The 20,638-nt window shown below is 40.1% G+C and overlaps 1 protein-coding gene across 1 annotated transcript in view; it reads right to left on the reverse strand.

Annotated features, from left to right (window-relative positions):
* Nucleotides 1-2,541: 2,541 nt before the first annotated feature.
* The window catches only part of WDR48 (WD repeat domain 48), a 1,921,140-nt gene continuing 1,903,043 nt past the window's right edge, over nt 2,542-20,638 (reverse strand). The window contains exon 19 of the mRNA XM_044066951.1: nt 2,542-3,777. Coding sequence (XP_043922886.1) covers nt 3,682-3,777 — 96 coding nt within the window. The 3' untranslated portion in view covers nt 2,542-3,681. The remainder of the gene's footprint in view (nt 3,778-20,638) is intronic.

Raw genomic sequence — 20,638 nt, forward strand, 5'->3', positions numbered from 1 at the left:
GCAGAAGGCATCTAATCATTTTCCTTCACAGACAGCCCCAACAGTTATATCCAGTCTGTGCATAGCAGGTGTCCAATTAAACATTCCATCTTATTTCTCAAAAGTGCACACTGCTCTTGCAAAACCACATAGTAACTGCATGTATGTCTTTTGAACGCTACCCAACCGCGGGGAGGACATGCAGACTCCGCACAGAAGGCACTCCCCAAGCCAAGCCGAGAAATGTAAAAAAAAAAAAAAAAAAAAAAAAAAAAAAAAGTGTCTTCACATCGCACCATTCTTTTCAACTGTCCATACTTCTGGATAATATCCTTGATTTTGTCTCATATTTTGGGCCTGTTCCTCACATAACTTTTGATGTTCAGGTACACTGCTGAAGATTACAGTCAATCAGTAAGTCAATCAGTAAATCCAGATATTATACATTCATATTTCTTAGTCTTCAAAGAATCCATTATGTTGATGCAACAATGCCATGGCCTTGCACCTACATTTGAACATTGTACAAAGTGTCTTCTAAGTGAACAAACAGGAATGAACAAAACAAAATTTGTTGATTCCTGTTTGTTTCTGTGGATTTTGTTGATTCCTGTTTGTTTACCTTCTTGGTTACCTGGTTTTGGTCTCTTCTAAGTAACCTTGCAAAGTTCAAGTCTAACCTGTAGTAACTTAACTTGAATGGTCAACTTAAGAGGAGCATTGCCCCCTTGGGATGTCTGTCACTTCACAGCTGTGTTTTAACAGGGGTTCATTACTTACTTTTTTTTTTTGAGTAATTAAATGATGCAGTTCACCGATCTAAAAATAGATACAGAAAAAAAACTCTTGGAAGCATGACACCATAAGTGGCTGCCTCGTTGGCCTATCCACAAGGCTACTATGCATTTGCATTCCTCCTCATTGTCAAGGCCTAAACAAAGCAGCCATTGTGTGTGAAAGTGGATGCATTCCTGATGACCATATGCATATTTATTAACTTAGTTTTGTCACACATCCATAACCAAGGAAACATGCTAGGAAAATAATGCTTTGATGAGAACTTGAACTACATATCAATAAGAAAGAAAATGATTATTACAAGACACAAACAAGGGATCAGTGACACTAAAACAATGAGCACACAAGTAAAAAATTAAGAATAATGTGGGATATATAACACAAATTTAGAACACAGACAACAGAAGAGTGGCATGGGTTTCCTCTTTTTTTAACACCTTTATTGAATTACCACTTGTGACATAGGCAAACCTACAAGTGGCATGGATTTCTTCGGGGTGGGAATATAATAATGCTTGGAGAAATTTTTGGCCAGAAAAAAGGGACTCATATGGCAGGCAAGCCAAAATGTTAGGATTGACCTTGCAGTGCCTCTACCTATCAATCCATCCAAAACCCCTTTTTCCATTTTTGCACATGGGGTCTGGTTGTCACTTCAATAGTGACAACCATCTACAGCCAAGGTTTACACTGCTGGGTGGCTAGCCCTGCTGTGGTTGTTATTAAACACAGACACACACACATACACATACACACACACACACACACACACACACACACACACACACACACACACACAGACACACACACACAGACACACACACACAGACACACACACAGACACACACACAGACACACACACAGACACACACACACACACCTATGGTGAATTTAGTGTCCAGTCCACCCGCTGCATGTCTTTGGAGTGTGGGAGGAATCTAATGCACTAGGAGGAAACCCACATGAACACAGGGAGGACATGCAGACTCCACACAGAAGGCACCCAAACAAGAATCAAACCGAGGAACCTCTTTCATGACGTGACAACACTATCTGCTCTGCCATTGTGCAACCCTCCACTGTGTCACCCTGAGTGACTCAACCTGATGAAGACATATAATTTCTTCCCCTAAAGGAAGACGAGTCACCAGGATTTGCAGTCATTTTTTACAAAATTTATAGTCACCAAATGATTGTTCTAATAGTATGGAACTGAAAACTGTTCGATTTTTCCTAATAGATCTGTGGTGGTGGTATCAACGCCATTGCATTTGAAAACCTCACTGTTAAGTAACAATGACTTAATTTAAGATTCCAGTGTCTCTGATTCACAAAACTGGTGTGGATGGGAAGACTGGGGGGAGGATTCTGGCATCTCACTGGACCACTGCAGCTCTAATTATATGACCTGTAATTTTTCTTGAAAAGTCATGTATACTGATAGTCCCAGTAGCATGTACCTTTATAAATGTAACTAGAAATTGAAACTGTATGTTCAGATGATAGCAGTTTATGTAGTTTCATCCCATACCAATGTCCAACTTAGTTAATTGTTGAATTATCTTCAATGACTATGGCTGCAAATTGTGTAATGTATTAAAATACAATCGTCAGTGAATACATCCATTTAAATAATGAATGCAGGAGGCTGAAATAAAATAGTGGAAGAGTTTTTTGTTTCTTAAGTCAACTACTGGATTTGTATAAAAAGCATGTATCTCTATATACTTCATACACAACACAATGAAGTTTCTAACTACACAGTCCTCTGAATATGAAATTTATTTGGTGATGTCAAATACAATTTTATATGCTGTTAAACTGTAACTAAACTGTATATGGTCACAAATGACTTGAGTAACGGTAACAAAATGTTATAAACATAAGCAGAGAAAACCTGGCATTCTAAATATGACTAGTATTCTAAATATGGCCACGTAGTGAAATAGTTATTTTACAAATCTCAATCCACTGTTATGAAAATTCCTTCTCCTGTGATGCACAGCATCACAGCACACATAATGATATCAATCTGCCCAGTGTAACACAATATGGCTGATAAACTGAACTTCTATGATATGACATCTTAGAAGCTGTCATAGAGAGCCAAATACCATTATCTAAAATAGTGGTTTTCTTTTACAACAATCAAATTTTGCTATAAGTATTACAAAATAAGATTTGGATACTGCTCCAAGAGTCACAGTCTTAATAGTATCAAATAAACAAGGGTAAAGTAACCTCTCTAAAATAGTACATTAACAGATTTCTCTGCCTTTTACTTTCATAAAACTTAGGGAAGCGTTTTGTGGCAAACTATACAAAAGGAAAAGGGAAGAGAACACATGGAATGTATTCAGCACACGTGTGTGTGTGTGTATGTATGTATATATATATATATATATATATATATATATATATATATATATATATATATACATACACACACACATATACATACACATATGTATATATATACAAAATGGCTAAATTACAAGTGTTAATGGTATGGCAAATACAGCCAATTTAACATATTGCAACAAGTTTAACTAGCTGAAATTATATTCTCAAGAAACAAAAAGCAGCAAAAGAACCATATTCTTGCTGTTTTTTAAACTCTCATCTCTGTACAACTCATAACAAAGTCCCTACTCCGGTACTAATAGCCATCTCTGCCACACATTAAGAAATGCAGAGATGTTTTAAGTGATTTAAATTACAGTGTTTTCTATTTTACATTATTGACATAGTGACATAAATTATAACCTCTGTCCACACTGAACCAATCATTAGGTGACTGCTCTAGCATAGAGGATGTAGAGTCTTTGTTCAAGACTGCTCTCAAAACCATTGCAGGACACTCTGGCAAATGAATGCTGACCACAAGGAAGCTGTTCACTCCTTTCACGTTGACTTCTGTCTATAGTGAAGTGTCAGATCACCACCACTCTTCCAGATAAAGTGTTTAACTGTTCTGAGGTCCATATTAGGATCCAAAATCTAGAACAAAAGTGAGAAAATAAAACATGTTTTCTAATCTTACTATTAAAATAATTAATTCCTAATATTTGAATGCACAATTCCATGGCCAAAAAAAAATGTTATGAAGAGAAATAATCAAAAAGAATGACAATTTAAGACAGCATGTCAAAAACAAAAAAAAAACCTGTTTACAGCAATTGACATCCATATTTAATGCATTACAATGAAATGAGGACAAAGAATAGGGGTTATGGCTTGCCTAGTGTAAACGGTATTCAGGAAAGAAAATGGTTTTATGCAGAAAAGGAAGGGCTGCCCTGTAAACAGTAAAACAGACTGTATGATGGAGTAACAAGGAGGCTGGTATGAAATAGGACATCAAGAACAAAAAACTCCAGCAGCTGGAACCGCTGAGCAGATCTATAGTAGTTTATTCAAAGAACAATAAAACCACAAAGCTTTCAAGGTTTATGTTCTTCTTCAGTGTGTAAGCAACAGCTAGTATAATCACATCTCTATTAAAACAGATTCAAACTAAACCATGTGACACAACCCCAATCAAAAAATAGAATCAATTAATATGATACAAATAAGGGAATTGGCATCTAAAGGTACCACAAAAATATTTCACATAACCTAAAATATAACAGCACAGTGGTGTAGTGGTCAGCATTGTCGCCTCACAGCAACAGGGTCTCTGGTTCAGTTTCAGGCTTCAACAAATGTTAAATAAAAAATATTAAATAAAAAAAGTAAGAACTTGACTAAATACAACACATTAAAAATATTTAAAACACAATATAACTTAGATACATTTGATTTATCTTTAAAATTGGTTTAAGGCTGACAGCTATATCCATGCCTGGTGCAGAACCTGCTTGTAGTAGTATGATCCATTCATACTCTCAGACTTCCAGTTTATTATTTAAATCACCATCCCTTCTATTTCTTTGCATAATATTCATCACCCTGAAGTGAAAATCACGATCCATTCCTTTTTCTCCCATATGTTTTGCAAGTGTATTCCTGTTCACTTTCCTACGTATTTCATACTTGTGCTCTATGATGTGCTCTTTCAGTTTATGTGTACATTTTTCAGAATAAAATGCAGGACATTTCACACATGTAGCTAAACAGACAATATACAAAGTATTACATGTCGCAAAACATTTAAATGTATACTTTTTCTTTGTTATTGGGTGTTTGAATTCATCATCTTTCAGAATATCTTTACAGCATACACAATTATAACAAGGAAAAGTGCTGACCTTAGATTTTGTCTGGGACCAGTATGTCTCATCCTTATAGCAGAGACGTGGTTTCAAACTGGAGTAATTCTTACAGGCAAATTTAGGTTTGTCTCCTGTAAACTGCTTAATTTCTGGCATTGTTCCCAATAAGCCCCTATTTCTTGATATAATTTCCTTTACCTCTATCTAGTAATACAGCGTAAATGTTGCTGTTTATGATTAACAGTACTTTGTACACTGGTATTCTTCTCTGCAAAATACTGTCTAGCCCTATCATGTCTTTAATTTATAATGTCATATATAATATCATAAATTAGCTTCCTAGATATTAAGTTAGAAAATGTTAATAGTAATATTACTACCTCAATCTTTAGAAAAGAAGTTTGGGCCAACAGATACACACACAGAAGAAGCATGCACTCTGCTCACATGTTTAAAGGTATAGCGAAGAGTCAGCTTTTAAGAGTTAATCAACTCAGTACTGATAAAATGAAATTAAATGTCCCAAATAGATGGCTACAATGACAAATGAGTTCAAGGAGAGAGGATATGACAATGCTTTACTTGAACAGTTGAAATATGACATTATAAATGAAAGACAGGATAGGGGTAGACAGTATTTTGCAGAGAAGAATACTGGTGTACAAAGTACTTTTAATCATAAACAAGAAGATTTATGCTATGTTACTAGATATGGTAGAAGGACTGATGGGGTGAAGGAAATTATATCAAGAAACTGGGGCATATTAGGAACAATGCCAGAAATTAACAGCTTATAGGGGGACAAACCTAACTTTGCCTATAAGAATTGCTCCAATTTGAAACAGCATCTCTGCTATAAGGACATAAGACATACTGTTCCCATACAAAATCTAAGGTCAAGCACTTTTCCTGGTTATAATTGCATATGTTGTAAAGATATTCTGAAAGATGATGAATTCATATGCCTAATAATAAAGAAGAAGTATACATTTAAATGTTTTGCCGCATGTAATACTTCTACTACTAGCTAATAGAGCTTATCCCCCTGGGCCTCTGCTGAAAATGGACATGTATCCAGTTAGACTAGCCCGGTCAACAAAAGTAAAAATAAATAAATAAATAAATATTGTGTGTTTAGCTACATGGGTGAAATGTCCTGCATTTTATGTTGGAAAATGTACACAAACTCAAGATCGTACCACAGAGCACAAGTCTGAAATACGTAGGAAAGTCAACACAATGCACTTGCTAAATATATGAGAGAGAAAAGAATGGATCATGAGCTTGACTTTAGGGTGATTAATTTTATGCAAAGAAATAGATGGGGTGGTGATTTAAATAAACTGGAAATCTGGGAGTATGACTGGATCATACGACTACAAGCAGATGCTGCACCAGGCATAAAGTACAGTTGTGTACACTTACCATAAATGTAGATGTTCGACTGTATTCACTGTTGCAGTCATCACATTTGGGTTATCGGCCTGCAGGTAGCCCTCGGCCAGCCTGAATACCAGAGTCTTCAGATTTCTGCATCGGATGCTGTCTCCACTTCCATGACGTCATGAAACATGAAGCCAACGCCATTACATCAGTTTTTCTTGCCCCAGATGTCAGGTGCCCCTGCAATAGGAAGCAATTATACGGTATGGTACTCTCCCAACAAAAAGCAAATACACCAGAAAAAATAAAGATACGAATCAAGAAGGAAAGGAAGAGTCAAGAGAAGTCAGGGGGCTGGGGGGAGGATAACCAGGACTGCAACAGTGAATACACTCGAACATCTACATTTATGGTAAGTGTACATCTTTTTCACTTTTCAGCAAAGGATTTTCTAGTACTAGGCCTCCTTGCCTCCAGAATGACATCCAGCACCTGCTTACTGAAGGATGCTAGAGGAGAGCTCAAGGAATTAGCCAGGCTGCAAGGTTCAGTGTTTGAAGTTGAGGGTGCAGAATCTGGCCTGCCTGCTGGGACAGCAGGGAAGGGGTCTGAGGCAGGTGCCATGGTTACAGCAGTGTCATACTGCGCAAGAGGGGGTACACCAGTGCTGGCGTGGCCAGTCTGGTGCAATTAGTATTGTCCTTGGCTTGTCCTGTTTGATCTTTAGTAGGACCTTTGAGAGGACAGGCAGAGGAGGAAAGGCGTAAACAGAGAGGCTCTCCCAGGTAAAGGACAGGGCATCCACTTTCCAAGCTTGACTGTGGGGAGTTCTTGTGTAGAATCTTTCCAATTGGTAGTTTTGAGGGGGGGGCAAACAGTTCTACCTCTTGAGTCCCCCATTTGTTCCTCAAGAGGTTGAATATTTTGGGTTCTAGTTTCCATTCGTGTGGGTGGGAAGAGGGGGGTGCATATAGAAACTTCCCCTTCCATGAGATGCTGAAGGCGTCTACTCTCCATGCTAGGGGGTAGAAGGTATGCAGCTGTTTATTCTGGGGGGAGGCAAACAAGTCTATGTGAGGAGTGCCCCCCCACAGGTAGACAATATCTAGGAAAACATTCCTGTCCAACATCCATTTGTGTTGTGGAGAGGATGTTCTGCTGAGGAGGTCTGGTTGCTTGTTGTCCTGCGAGGGGATATAGGATGCCTGCAGGGACACATTGTGAAGGGAGGCTAGTTCCCAAATTAGCAGCGTCAGTCTGCATAGTTGGTATGCCTTTGTTCCTCCTTGCTTGTTGAGGTACCATATTACTGTGGTGTTGTCTGTAACTATTAGAGGAACTCCGGGACAAAGAAGTGGAGTGAATGTTTTGAGAGCCAAGAGAACAGCAGTCATTTCCCTGACGTTGACATGTTTGGCTCTCAGAGAGGGGGTCCAAGTTACCTGGACCTTGTAGGATGTCACTGTGTCCCCCCACCCCGAGTCTCATGCATCTGTATGCATAACCTGATTTGGATTTGGGATGGAGAGGCAGTCCTGGGTTGAGTTGGACCTGAGGAATCCACCAGCGGATTTCTGCTTTCAGGCACGGCAGAAGCTGGATGTTTTTCTCCAGAGGTTGTTGGTGTTGAAACTACCCATTTTTTAAGTACCATTGGAGCTTTCTCCTATGCATCCTGGCTAATGGAAGCATGGGAATGGTGGCTGCTATTAGACCTAGGGTCCTTAGAAACTGCCTTGCTGTGATAGGTTGAGTCTGTAAGAACTCCTTGAAGTAAGAGGTGAGGGAAGTTATTTTTTTCCTGTGGCAGAAATGCTTTCATATTGTCTGTATTCTGCACCCTAGGAAGATCTTGTCTTGCTCTGGGGTTAGTAAAGATTTATGGATGTTGAGGGTGAAACCCAACTTTTGGGGGAGAGACATGGTAAATTTTTGATGGGCAGAGTATGATTCCTTGGTCTCTGCTAGTATCAGCATGTCATCTAAGTAAGAGTAAATTTGAATTCCCTGGGTTCTGCAGTAGGCCTTAACTGGTGCCAGGCATTTTGCGAATATTCTGGGAGCAGTGGACAAACCAAAGGGCAAGGCAGTAAACTGATAATGGGAGGAGGGACCACAGAAGAGTAAATATTTGCTGTGGGCGGGTATGATAGGGATGTATAAGTAGGCCTCTTTTAGGTCTAAAGTGACCATGTAGGCCTGGGGTGGTATGACAGGAAGTAGGTTTTGGAGAAAGCATCTTGAATGAGGGCACTTTTAGGAAAAGGTTTAAGAAGGATAGGTCTAGGATGGATCTCCTAGACAATGCCCCCTCCATCTGGGGGGCGTCCGTGGTCAAGACTGCATTTTCTTGAGGGGGAGCAAGACGGTGACCTAGATGAAGTTGATCCGTATGTAACCACCATGTTAGATCCTTCTTGCAGGAGTTTATGATGAGTATTTGGTGAGACAGGGGGACATCCTGCATTGACCATTGGGCAAATAGTAGCCACTGAAGTACCCTCATGTGCAAATGGGCTAGGGGAACTAAGAAGATGGTGGAAGCCATAGTCCCTAGGTGCTGAAGGACTATTCTGGCCTGTACTTGGTTCCTCTTCAGCAAGAATCTGACTTGGTTGTTTAGCGATTCTATTCTTTCTGATGTCAGTTTTGCTGTCATGATGGTTGAGTCTATCTCTGAGCCTAAGAATATAATACGCTGTGATGGAGATGAAGCTGATTTTTAAGATTTATCATAATGCCTAATCTGGTGCACAAGGATAGTCTTGTCCCTGGTTCTGATTAGTTGGTGCTTGGTGGTAGCAGTGAGGAGCCAGTTGTCCAGGTACGGAAACACCTGGAATCCTTAACGTCTGAGGTGAGCCGTTACCACTGCCATGCATTTGGTGAACACTCTGGGGGCTGTAGTGAGGCCAAAGGGCAGTGTTCGAAACTGAAAATGACTGGCTCCCAGCTGAATGTTTAGGTGTCTTCTGGAGCACCTGTCCATTTTGATGTGGTAGTACGCATCCTGAAGATCTATTGAGCACATCCAATTGTCTTTCACGATGAATGGAAATATCGACTGCACAGTGATCATTCGGAACTTCGATTTCTTTACAAACTTGTTGAGTTTGCTGAGATCTAGAATTGATCTCCAGTCCCCTGTCTTTTTTGGAACTAAAAAGAATTGTAAGTTCCAGATCCTATTTGCTCTGTGGGGACTTCTTGGATGACTCTTGTGTAGCAACGAGATGACCTCTGAAGTTGCACTATCCAATTGAATGGGTGGTACGTCTGGTAGAGACTGGTTTACTGGGGGATCAGAAACAAAGGGAATAAGGTAACCTCTGGAAATTATGGTTTCTACCTAACAATCTTGGGAAATTTGTAGCCAAGCACTTGGGTACAATGAGAGACAACCCAGACTGCCTCCAGAGACGGACAGTCGGGCAAACCTCAGGTGCAATGGAAGGGACGATCGGAAAAGTTATCTCTATCTCCCTGATGTTGCGGACCTCCTATGCAGCGACGGCGGCGTCTTTCATTATATCCTCCTCCTCTGCCTCTAGGGGAGGGTTGACCTTGTGCCTGAGGGAAACCTTTTTGGGATTTATGGAACCATATTTTCCCTCCTGTATGACCCTTGGAATAGGGTCTAGAAGGAAGGGAGAAACGGACTCAAACAGCAGATAAGGTTTTCCCTTCCTCCTCGTACCTGGTCAACGTTTCTTTTCCTGCGGTCCAAAAAGAGTTGAACCATCAAAGGGGACATTGATAAAGGAAGACTTAAAGGATTCTGTGAAGTTACAAAGCTGCATCCAGGAATGTCTCCTAAGAGAAATTCCTGCTGCAGCTGCCCTGTTCGCTCAGTCAGCTGCACAGGAAATCAGCCTCATGGAGGAGTTAGCTACAGACGCAAGGGTGGAGAGCTGCACAGGTAACTTGTCCGTGGATCCTGAAGCTACTGAACCCTGAAGGGTGTCTCCCAACTCCTTCAGGAGATCCCTTTGAAGTTGAGTAAAATGGGATAGGTAATTCAGCGATCTTAGGTGAAGGCCGCTGAAGAGAAGGTACGTTTTCCATACCTATCCATTGTCCTGGACTTTTTATTAGGAGGATGGATATTAGAAGATGTCTCGGACAACTCCTTCTTAGTGGCTGCTGCTACCACCATAGCATCAACAGGAACTCGCTTAGAAATAAAGAGCTTATCTTCTGGAGCAGTAATAAATTTGTTTGGCCTCCTTGGGACAGGCTCCACTGTGTCCGGGGAGGTCCAGGTTTTCTGGGATATGACCCCTAATAACTGGTCATAAGACGGTGTCACCCAGGAAGAGGAAGGTCGGGAACCAAAGGCTTCAAGGTACACTGATTCGTCCTCAGTAGGGTTAGAGGTCTTCCAACTGCCCCTCTGTCTGAGGATTTCAAGGATGCCAGAAAAGGAGACATCCTCAAAGAGGGATCTAGGGGACCTTTCTGACTCATCCAAATCAGTGTCTGATGTGACAGACTCAGGTAAGTCAACATACTTCCTCTTACAAAGTCTCTTCTGAGGAAGCTCCCCAGTGGGATAATCTGGGGAGGTATCGGAAGAGGTGACACCTCCAATGGAGGCTGCTCGAGTCTCTGGTTCCCTACACTGAGGGGGTGGCAGGGGAGAAGAGGTTGCTGTCGGCTGCTGGTGGGACATCGGGTCCAAAGGCAGGGCTTTGGCAATGGACAAAGCTCTCTCTATTGCTTCAAAGGTCTCTCCACCCTGCTCCGAGGACAATTTCTGTTCCGAAGAGATGGAGGGTCAGCTCCGAGCAGGAGGGACAGGCTCTGAAGCAGACGTGGGAACTGAGCTGAGTCGAGCCGAAGCACCGAAAGGGAGGGTCGGTTCCGAAGAAAACCCGGGATGACTATCCCTCTCAGAGTCGACCCAAGAGAGCTCCCAGATCCCTCGGCTCCAGACTGTGACGTAGAGGATAGAGATATCGGTTTCCGGGGAAGCAGGAAGAATTCTCGGAACCAAAAGTTCCAACACAGAAGAACCCGAAGTGTTTGGCTCCGAGAGTGAAGCAGTCGGAGGAGGAGCAGAAGTCTGCAGAAGGGAAGGATCCAAAGCCTTTGGGTCCAGAAGAGATCATTTTTTGGCCAGAGTTGGGTCACAGAGCAACCTCTTCACCACCCACTCGATGTCCTCATCTGAAAGCATCCTGGAGGAATGGGTGGAGACAAGAGATTCTCCTCCGTTCTAAAATAGGAGACCTTAAAGTTGGTGAGACCGGGTCGAGAATAGGAGAATGTCTCAATACTGAAGGTTGCCTTGGCACCGAGGAAACAGACAGCACAGAGACAGAAGAAGCTGAATCAAACCAAAACTCCTTGGCTCCGTGGCTTTAGATTTTTTTGATGGGTCCGAAGCTGGAACCAAAGATTTCCTTTTAACAGTTTTGAGAGCTGTCTGACCAAGTTCCGGCTGTTCCTGGAAGGAACTGGTCATAAGACCCCTGTCAATTAACTTACGTTTCCTCTCATTAAGGACTCTAGTGCTGAAGGCATGGCAAAAGGTACGGGGTTCTTGTAAATGACCCTCACCCAGACAGTACACACAGCTAGTGTGACTGTCGGTTAAAGACATTTTCTGTGAACATTTGTCACATTTCTTGAAGCCCGAAAAGTGGTGTTCCTTATGGTCTCTGTCTTTTTCTTTGGACATACTGAGAGGGAAAAACAAGGCTAACACCACCAATATCAATAACAACAACACTAACTATAATTAACAGCAAAGTTATGAAGATATATATTTTTTTTTTTAAGGAGAAGGGCTAACACACAGGGAGGAAACGTCCCTCTAACTAAAATGGACCGTACAATCCTAAACTTTGTGGAAGAGGGGATCAAGCAGTCAAACAACAAACACACGGGTAGCACTAATAACTATTTGAAGGTAAAAGATAGGAAAAGGACAAGAAAATAGCAAGATATATAAAAAAAAATTTTACTTAGCCAAACGAGCCAGTAATGAGACAACCTCGAAGCTTTCGCGGCAAACGATTTCTGGGGAATTGCCATGAGGCACCATGGGATAGGGGTTAGCCTCAAGCCAGTAAAAGCTCTCGGGCTCTAGTATCAGCCGAGCTGGAGCAGAGAATCAGCTCCGAACCCATCCGTCAAGAATTACGGAGAGATAGGACTACATAACATCATATGGTTTCTGATACTACTCCCCACATTTTTATACTTCACCTAAAAAGTACATAATCATTTGAACCCTCCGGGTAGGCACACTGCATCTGACCATGGATCCTTGACTGAACCACTAAGTATTTTTGGAAGCATGTCTCAATTCATGACTACTTCAACAAGATGTCTGGTGCTTACTAGCTAAGCACTGTACAAATACATACAATATAAGTTATATACTTACCATAATGATAGATCTGTATTCTCATTTTTATCCAGTTCAGTCTTTGGGTTGTTGGATCCGATCAGAAAGCATACTATTCGACTTTGGTGCCTTCTTCTAAAGCTGTGAATCTGAGGCTCTTACTCCTACCCTACCCACAATTCCCTCCTCCCATTAAATTACCTCATATCAAGTTTTTCTGACTTATACCTAAAACAATCGATTTTCTCCTATAACTTAAGAAAACCTTTAGGTGTCACAATTGGGGGACATGCTACTACCATAGTACGGTACAGAAGGAACTTTAAGCAGACAGGGTCTCAGGTGAGGTTTGCCCAGTCTACAAATACAAACAAGTGACAATACTTGAAGGATGAAGAGGGGAGGGATGTTGAATTGGGAAACAGACTTTTAAAAAACAAGACATTCTTATGTTCCCTAAGGTTCTTCTTTAAAACCAGTACAAACTTCACATGCAGGTTTTTAAATGTTAAGAGCTTACATAAAACCACAAAATGGTGGTCCTGTGGTGTGTGGTGGAATTTTATGGTTCCACTTTTCACACTTAAAACCCCAAGAGTGTTCCACACTGCCGCATGATAATATATGCACATACACACACATAAATTGTAAAGAAGCCAAAATCAGAAAGTTCCTGAGAATAGCCATCAGTTGTTAGGCAGCAGGTGGGAAGATTTGGAATGGAAACAGTGACCAAAAGGGGAGGAAAGCTGCAAAAATAAAAATGAATTTACTGTACAGGCTGCAGAAGAATGACAGATCTGACCTGAAATGTTACTTGAATTCAAAGAAGGGCAAAAGCAAAACAAAACAAACAAAAAAAACCCTGAAGAAACAAGCCTCATATCAAACATATTTAAACATATTTCAAGCTAAGAACCCCAAGACAGTTCCAGCATGAGCTGGAGTGGGAAAGATCTGGAGAAAAACAGGGTTGCAGTGTGCTATGGATAAAGGAGAGGAGATAAAGTTTGCAGGAGATTATATGACTGGAGTCTATGGTCAGGTTCTACAGGTTTAAGAAGCACAAACTGGATCATATTAGATCACTCCGGTCTCAGAAAAATGCTAAATTATTATTTTACATAGCAACAGCAAAACATGAACATTTTACTTGTTCTGACAGTTATGCACATGTTTGAGATGCTGCTTTCCTAACTGCTGTTATGCAATATGCAGCACAAGTCTGATGATCCATAGGTCTTAATTTGAAAATTTTGTAATCGTCTTGAAACAGTACAGAAATATGTGAAGTTGAGAGTCAAATTCAGGACAGATTTGCCTTCTGAAACTGACAACTTGCAACACTTGCAGCTTTCAGTTTGCATCTGACTAAAAAATATAAATGTTAAACTGTAATGTTGCTGTGACTTTGGGCCTAAACAGTTTGCATTTCTGCATAAAACTGATACTTCTATTTTAAAATGCTGTAGCATGAAATATAAAATTGTCTTTTTTTCATTCATTTATTTATTTATTTATTTAAATTTGTTGACCGGGAGTGTCCGACTGGACGTAGGTCCATTTTCAGCAGAGGCCCGGGAAGAAAAGCTCCACAGTTAAAATAAACAGACAGTATTTACATTGGATTACATAGTGATTAACAATTTACATAGCAATTACTTACAACATATTTACAGATGAAGAACATAGTACATCAGTAGACAACTAGAATCTTTATCTGTGAAGTGCATACCAGACATTAACAAATGTACAAGAAGTAGTAGTTTGTGCTGTATAATAAGTACTAGCTTATGAGCATCTGAGCTTGCTATAATCAAGGTAGTTAGTGGAGTGGAAAGAAAGGTAGTGGTTGGATGGGGTGGATGATATTAGAGTGGGAGTTGCAAGGGCATAGCCAGCATGTTTTTAGTAATTAAAATCCAATTGGCAGCAGCTGCTTTGTTACTAAAGGTTAAGATTTCAGGGTGCTTCCTAGGTAAAGTAAACATCTGCCGTAATGTTGATGGAGAGTCCAAAAAAAAAAAAAAAACATAAAATGCAGGGTCACATTGTAGCAAAGTTAAAGAAAAATAGTTTAAGTATTTTTTTTTCAGTCTGTCATCATCCCCTTGGGTTTGGATGTATGGACATGAAAAGTCAACAGGCTAAATGCAGCCGTTGGACCATGCTGAATATATAACTGATTATGGGTGTTACAGCAGTTTTGGATATCAAAAAAATTTTCCTGAATAGATGTGGGCAATCTTTGATATAAATGTCAGTGGTGGCCGGAAACAAAGAAATAAATGGTGCAACAGAATACATTGCCCGACTAAAAGGGCCTCAGCCAAGACAGATTACAAATGTGTAGTGCTTGTATAAAAATTTCTCTCTCTATCAAAAGCACAACTACCAATATAAATGAACATTTAATTGACTGACATTCATTCCTCTAAAAAGCCAGATGTAAACTAGTTACGAAAAGTAATATTCAGAAGTACACTGTCAGTCGTTACTGGGATAAACTTAGCATCCTGTTAGCTAAATGTTTGTATCAAAGCAAATATTCTGTTACAAAAATATCATAAAATATGTGTTAATTTGTAAGGTACTTGCGTATTATCGCAACCAGATTTGCGAGGTGGCGTACTGTGTAATGCTTTCCGGGAAAGTATGTGTGTTTATGGAAGAAGGGCACTGTGAAGTGTGACACACTATTGGGACCCATTGTTTGCCATATACGAAGAGGAATAATCTGAAATTTCCTCTTTGCAGTGAGTGCCCTTGTCTGAATTAGACACATGACTGCTGCTTCGCAATGGCCGTCAATGGAACTGCGAGCAGAGTGAACAGGTTCTCAACAACAGAAGTGCTGTCTTTGAAACGCAGTTAAAAGTGTTACTTGCCACTACCTGACAGGCAACTTTCGTTGTCATGATGACTGGCGAGTAAAACTGAATACATTTATTCCTCATAACCTTCCCTTTTTGTAACATCCAACTAAGGACTGCAGGCTTTTGGATGCAGTGTAACAGAATGAGTGATTGCTTTACTGAGAACAGTCAGCAAATAAAAGGTATGATTTCTTGCCATCACTGCGACTGCTGTGTGTTCATTTGTCTGCATACTTCATTGAATGTATGAACTTTGGCTCCCAATGTAAGTAGTAAGCATTTACCAGGATGTTACACCCAAAAAATAACGGCCAATCATCCCTGCTGTCACAATGAGCAGTACTCGTTGTGATCGCTGTATTCATTACGTGACGTCGGAAAAGCACACTATCCAAAGACCTGATTTTGCCCCCTTATTCCTCTTCTAAACCTATTAGCAACATACCAGAAGACTTTTTAACAGTGCAGCCAACCCTTTTAAAGTTAACAGACACTGTTGAACTGAAACATGACCACCTCGCAAATCTGGTTGCGATAATACTTAAGTACCATTTGTAATTTTCTATCAGAGACTATTCTAAATATGTGAACAGATGAAAACATACAAAGTAATATATAAATCATGGAAAACTGAAATAGCCAAAATATAAGACAGAAACATGTCTTGCTTGTACATGCTGTCTAAATGTGAGTAACAGAAACATGTCTTGCCTCTACATGCTCTCTAATACACATGATAATTCACTGCAGATTTACAGAAACAAGTACGAAACAAGCTCAACATTAGCTGTTGTATTTTTATGTTAATGCTGCAAATTAATCATTCATTTTCAGTTACTGTATAACACAACTAGACATATCAAATATAGTTAGTAATCTTTCCTCACCAAATAACAGAAATAAAATGAGTGACTGATGGATAAATAAGATAAAGTGCTTGCAGCCGTAATAGCAATTCTTCACCTTATTTAAAAAATAACATGTTCCGGGTAGCGTTTTTGCAGCTGAACCTAGTTCCGTGACCAGAATAGAAGATATCATAGTAACATCTTAGAAAATAGCAACAATTAAAGGACAAAAGTTAAATTCTATTTTTGTATGCCAGCATTTATGCAAATTAAAGTGGTAGGACTGTATTCTCCAAGACTATAAAAGCAGAGGCACTCACCTGTAATCTCTGTCAACTTAACATCAGCTAATAAACTATACTGACCCTGTGATGCACCGCTTACTTACATGCTCTTTTCTTCCTCGTAGATTCAACAGGCTATGTACTGACATTTTCCTCCAAGACCTGGCTTGCGCAATTTGTGTTATAATTTTAACATTTAGATAGCGGGTACAGTATTTGTGGTGACATTCCACTAACATCCTCCTAACCAGCTCTGTATTAGCAGCAGAAAAGCTAAAGTCCAAATGGTTATGCATGTACATGACAGAATTGATCTTTCTCTAAATCCATGTAGTACAATTTAGGCTAGCACAGTAAAAACTTGCTATAATTCCTTTAGTTTGGGATTAAGGGATCTGGAGGCTGGTGGGGGATGTAAACCAATCATGTTGCATCCACATATACGTTACAGCAGGGCATGTTATTGTGCAATTTTTCACTGTGCCTGTGCCAATAACATTCCTTGAAATTTTCCTAAAAATGTTGAACCAGTTTTGCAACAGAAATATTTCTATACAAACGGCAAAAAGGGATACCAAAACAGCCAGCAAATGAATCAGAAGTATAAACTGCCAGATCCATACCTCTCAACCTCTTAAACCAAGAAATCTGGACAAAGGCACAAAAATAGGGATAATTTTTAAATACTGCTCTTACAAACTTCGAAAGTTGCTAGACTAACAGGTATTGCATTAGCATAAATTTTTCTGAAGGATATGAAGACAAACTCAAATCCCTGCCATTATTTTCTAACTTCAGTCCTGAATGATCTGCCAGTGATTTGCCAGAAAAAAGAAACAATTCTATAAAATGTGAGGCACAAATCTGGGCATTCTGCAAATATTTAGACAGTTGAGAGGTATGATCAGATCTGGACCACTCCAGTTTTCTCTGAGCAACACTACAACAAAAATCTTCAACTTAGCATATCATAACGAGTGAGTATTGCGCATCACTCTCCGTCATGCACTTCAACAAAAACATTATTTTTTTCTAGTCCTTAAAATCTATAAGCAAATTCCTGACTCATATCACTGTCAGTAATACATCAGTTGTTCAACAAATAAGAGATATATCTGTTTGATGAGGCACAGTGTATATGTAACACTACTCTCATACAGTTTGACTACACTGACTTGATATGAAAGAAATTAACTAGAATTTAATAGCAATAAGTCAGGTCTGTGTTTCTACTAAACCATACCTACTGCTGAAATATGTACAACATCTATGTAAAATTGCATTTTTTTGTAATTAGGCTCTGACCAAAAAGATATCCTTGTGGTCCTGCTCACTTATCTTTAGAATAAGTAAAAGCACAGGGTATTGAGCAGATGAGTCCTTGCTCTTGATAGTGTGCATGCCACAAGCCAGTGCCTGGAGAAAATAGGTTTGTGTTGTGTATGCTGCAAGCACCTTACTGATTTCTCTATAAGAACTCGTACACCTTTAATTCTAGCACCTAAAAAGAGCTGGGATGATGCCTGTAATCCTCAGCTTAAGCAGAATAGCCTGATATGGGCTCACCTATTTAATCCTTCCTCAAACAGAGTTGACCAATCAATGTACAAAGGGAGAGACCTCAGGGGACCAAGTCTTGGTGTAAAGGTCCTGTAATCCAGGAATGGATGGCTTACATGCCTTCTCCCAGTGATCAAGCTGCAGGTCTGGGTAGATCAGGCAGGAAGCTCAGTGTAAGCACCCAAGCCCACTGGGTGAAAGGTGTTCAATTTGTTTGTCGTGTTTCAACCCAAGCACTTTACAAAATAAAAATATATACAGATAAAAAGCAGTAAAATGTAAAAAATAGTACAAATAAAAAATATGCAGTAAAACGACTGCACAAAAATGCAGACAGTTAAGAATAAACTGACAGCTAAACACTGCCAAATGTAAAAAATTACTCACCAGCTGTTAACACCAAAGCAATTGTTACAGTAACTAATGGATAAAATAAATAAGTGACATATGGATGTTAAATCATATTTGCATACTTGCAAGTGACAGGCTTTACATAATGCCTGCAATGAGGCAAGTGTTGGAGACTCATTTAGCCAACCAGGTAGCAGATTCCATATACTTGGGCTTTGCTGCGCAAAAGCCCATGTACCAGAGGACACCACACAGTCAGGTGGTACTACACCAGGAGTAAATGGAAGGTTCAAAGCAAGAACCAAATTGATTAGTACCAAGTCAGAAGGTTCCAAAGATAGGAACCAGTCATGAAGAGATAGATAAAGACTCAAACTATGTCCATAATCTGCTCTTTAAGAGACAACCAGTGCAGATGTAACAGTACTAATATAATATGGTTGCACCATGAAACTTCAGCAAGTAAACAGGCTGCAAGGTTTTGCACTAGTCACAAGCGGTAAACCTCTTTTTTTAAGAAGATCCAGATACAGAGAACAGCAATAATTCAACCAGGAGGAGACATTTACATGCTCCACTGTTCTCACATCTGTGTGCAATCAGAAATTTAATAAGGTCAATGCTCCTAACATGGAGACAAAAGAAATTGCCAACAACCAAGATTTGGTCCTTCAACTTCAAGAACACCCTTAGTACCCATACCCTGAACACTAACAGCTTGTACTCGCAATAAAAAATATTTGGGAACAGCATTGTCAGCATACCTTTCATCCATACCAAATTACTCTGTATTTCCTGGTTTTGAGGGCAAAATAATGGGGTGTCACAAATTACCAAACAGCCCCTTCAAATCCCGATTTTTTTATTTACAGTTTTTCATTACCGCTGACATCACACAGTGTCAGTGTATCCTGCAACATTATCAATGTGAAGGGGCATGTGCGATGACATCAGCATCGTGAGGCAGTGCCTAACTGCCTGTTCGAGACTGGAAGATGAGAGATTAAAAAAAAAGTTGTTTCTGGCTGATGCCTGGTGACTATATGTCAAGGGGATGGTGCTTTCTTTTTTTAATGGTGTTGAGTTATTCATTAGAAAGTACAGTTGTGTACACTTACCATAGATGTAGATGTTCGAGTGTATTCACTGTTGCAGTCATCACATTTGGGTTATCTGCTTGCAGGTAGCCCTCAGTCGGCCTGATTATCAAAGTCTTGGGTCCTGCGTCGGTTGCAGTCTCATCTTCCATGATGTCAGGCAGTCAGGGGTATAAAGCATGCAGCCGACGCCATTACATCAGTTTTTCTTGCCCCAGATGTCAGGTGCCCCCATAATGGGAATCAATATACAAGGTTACACCTCTAACAAAAAAGCAAATACACCAAAAAGCTTTAAGCATAGTAAACAAGAATAGAGGTATAGTCAATAGAAGTCAGGGGGCTGGAGGGAGGGTAACCAGGACTGCAACAGTGAATACACTCGAACATCTACATTTTAAGTGTACACAACTGTACTATGTTCTTTGTGTTTCACTGTTGCAGTCATCACATTTGGGTAGATTCCCAAAGCTAAGGATGGGAGGAGGCAGTTAGATAGCATTTGGACCAGCTATAAGGCCCTGCAACACTGCAGTGGCAAAGCCAGTTCTGGATTTAGAAAAAATTGGCAAGTGGTAATGCTTGGTGAAGGTGTGTACAGAACACCATGTAGCAGCTTCTAGGATGTCCCTGGTAGGGACACCTATGAGAAAGGCTGTAGAGGTAGATGCAGCCCTGGTTGAATGTGGTCTTAGCCCCTTGTAGGGTAGGCTTTCCATGGTGCTTATAGCAGAAATGAATGCAATGGTCTATCCACTTAGAAATGGTTTGCTTTGAAATGGCCTTCCCCTCTGCCCCTGCAGCAAATGCAACCAGCAGCTGTTCAGATTTCCTGGGAGGCTTAGTCCTGTCAAAGTAAAATCTAAGTTGTCTGTGCATGTCCAAGGAGTGCA

This window comes from Protopterus annectens, chromosome 3.part1 (genome assembly GCF_019279795.1).
Source record: "Protopterus annectens isolate FY-2018-M chromosome 3.part1, PAN1.0, whole genome shotgun sequence".
NCBI classification, from domain to species: Eukaryota; Metazoa; Chordata; order Ceratodontiformes; family Protopteridae; genus Protopterus; species Protopterus annectens.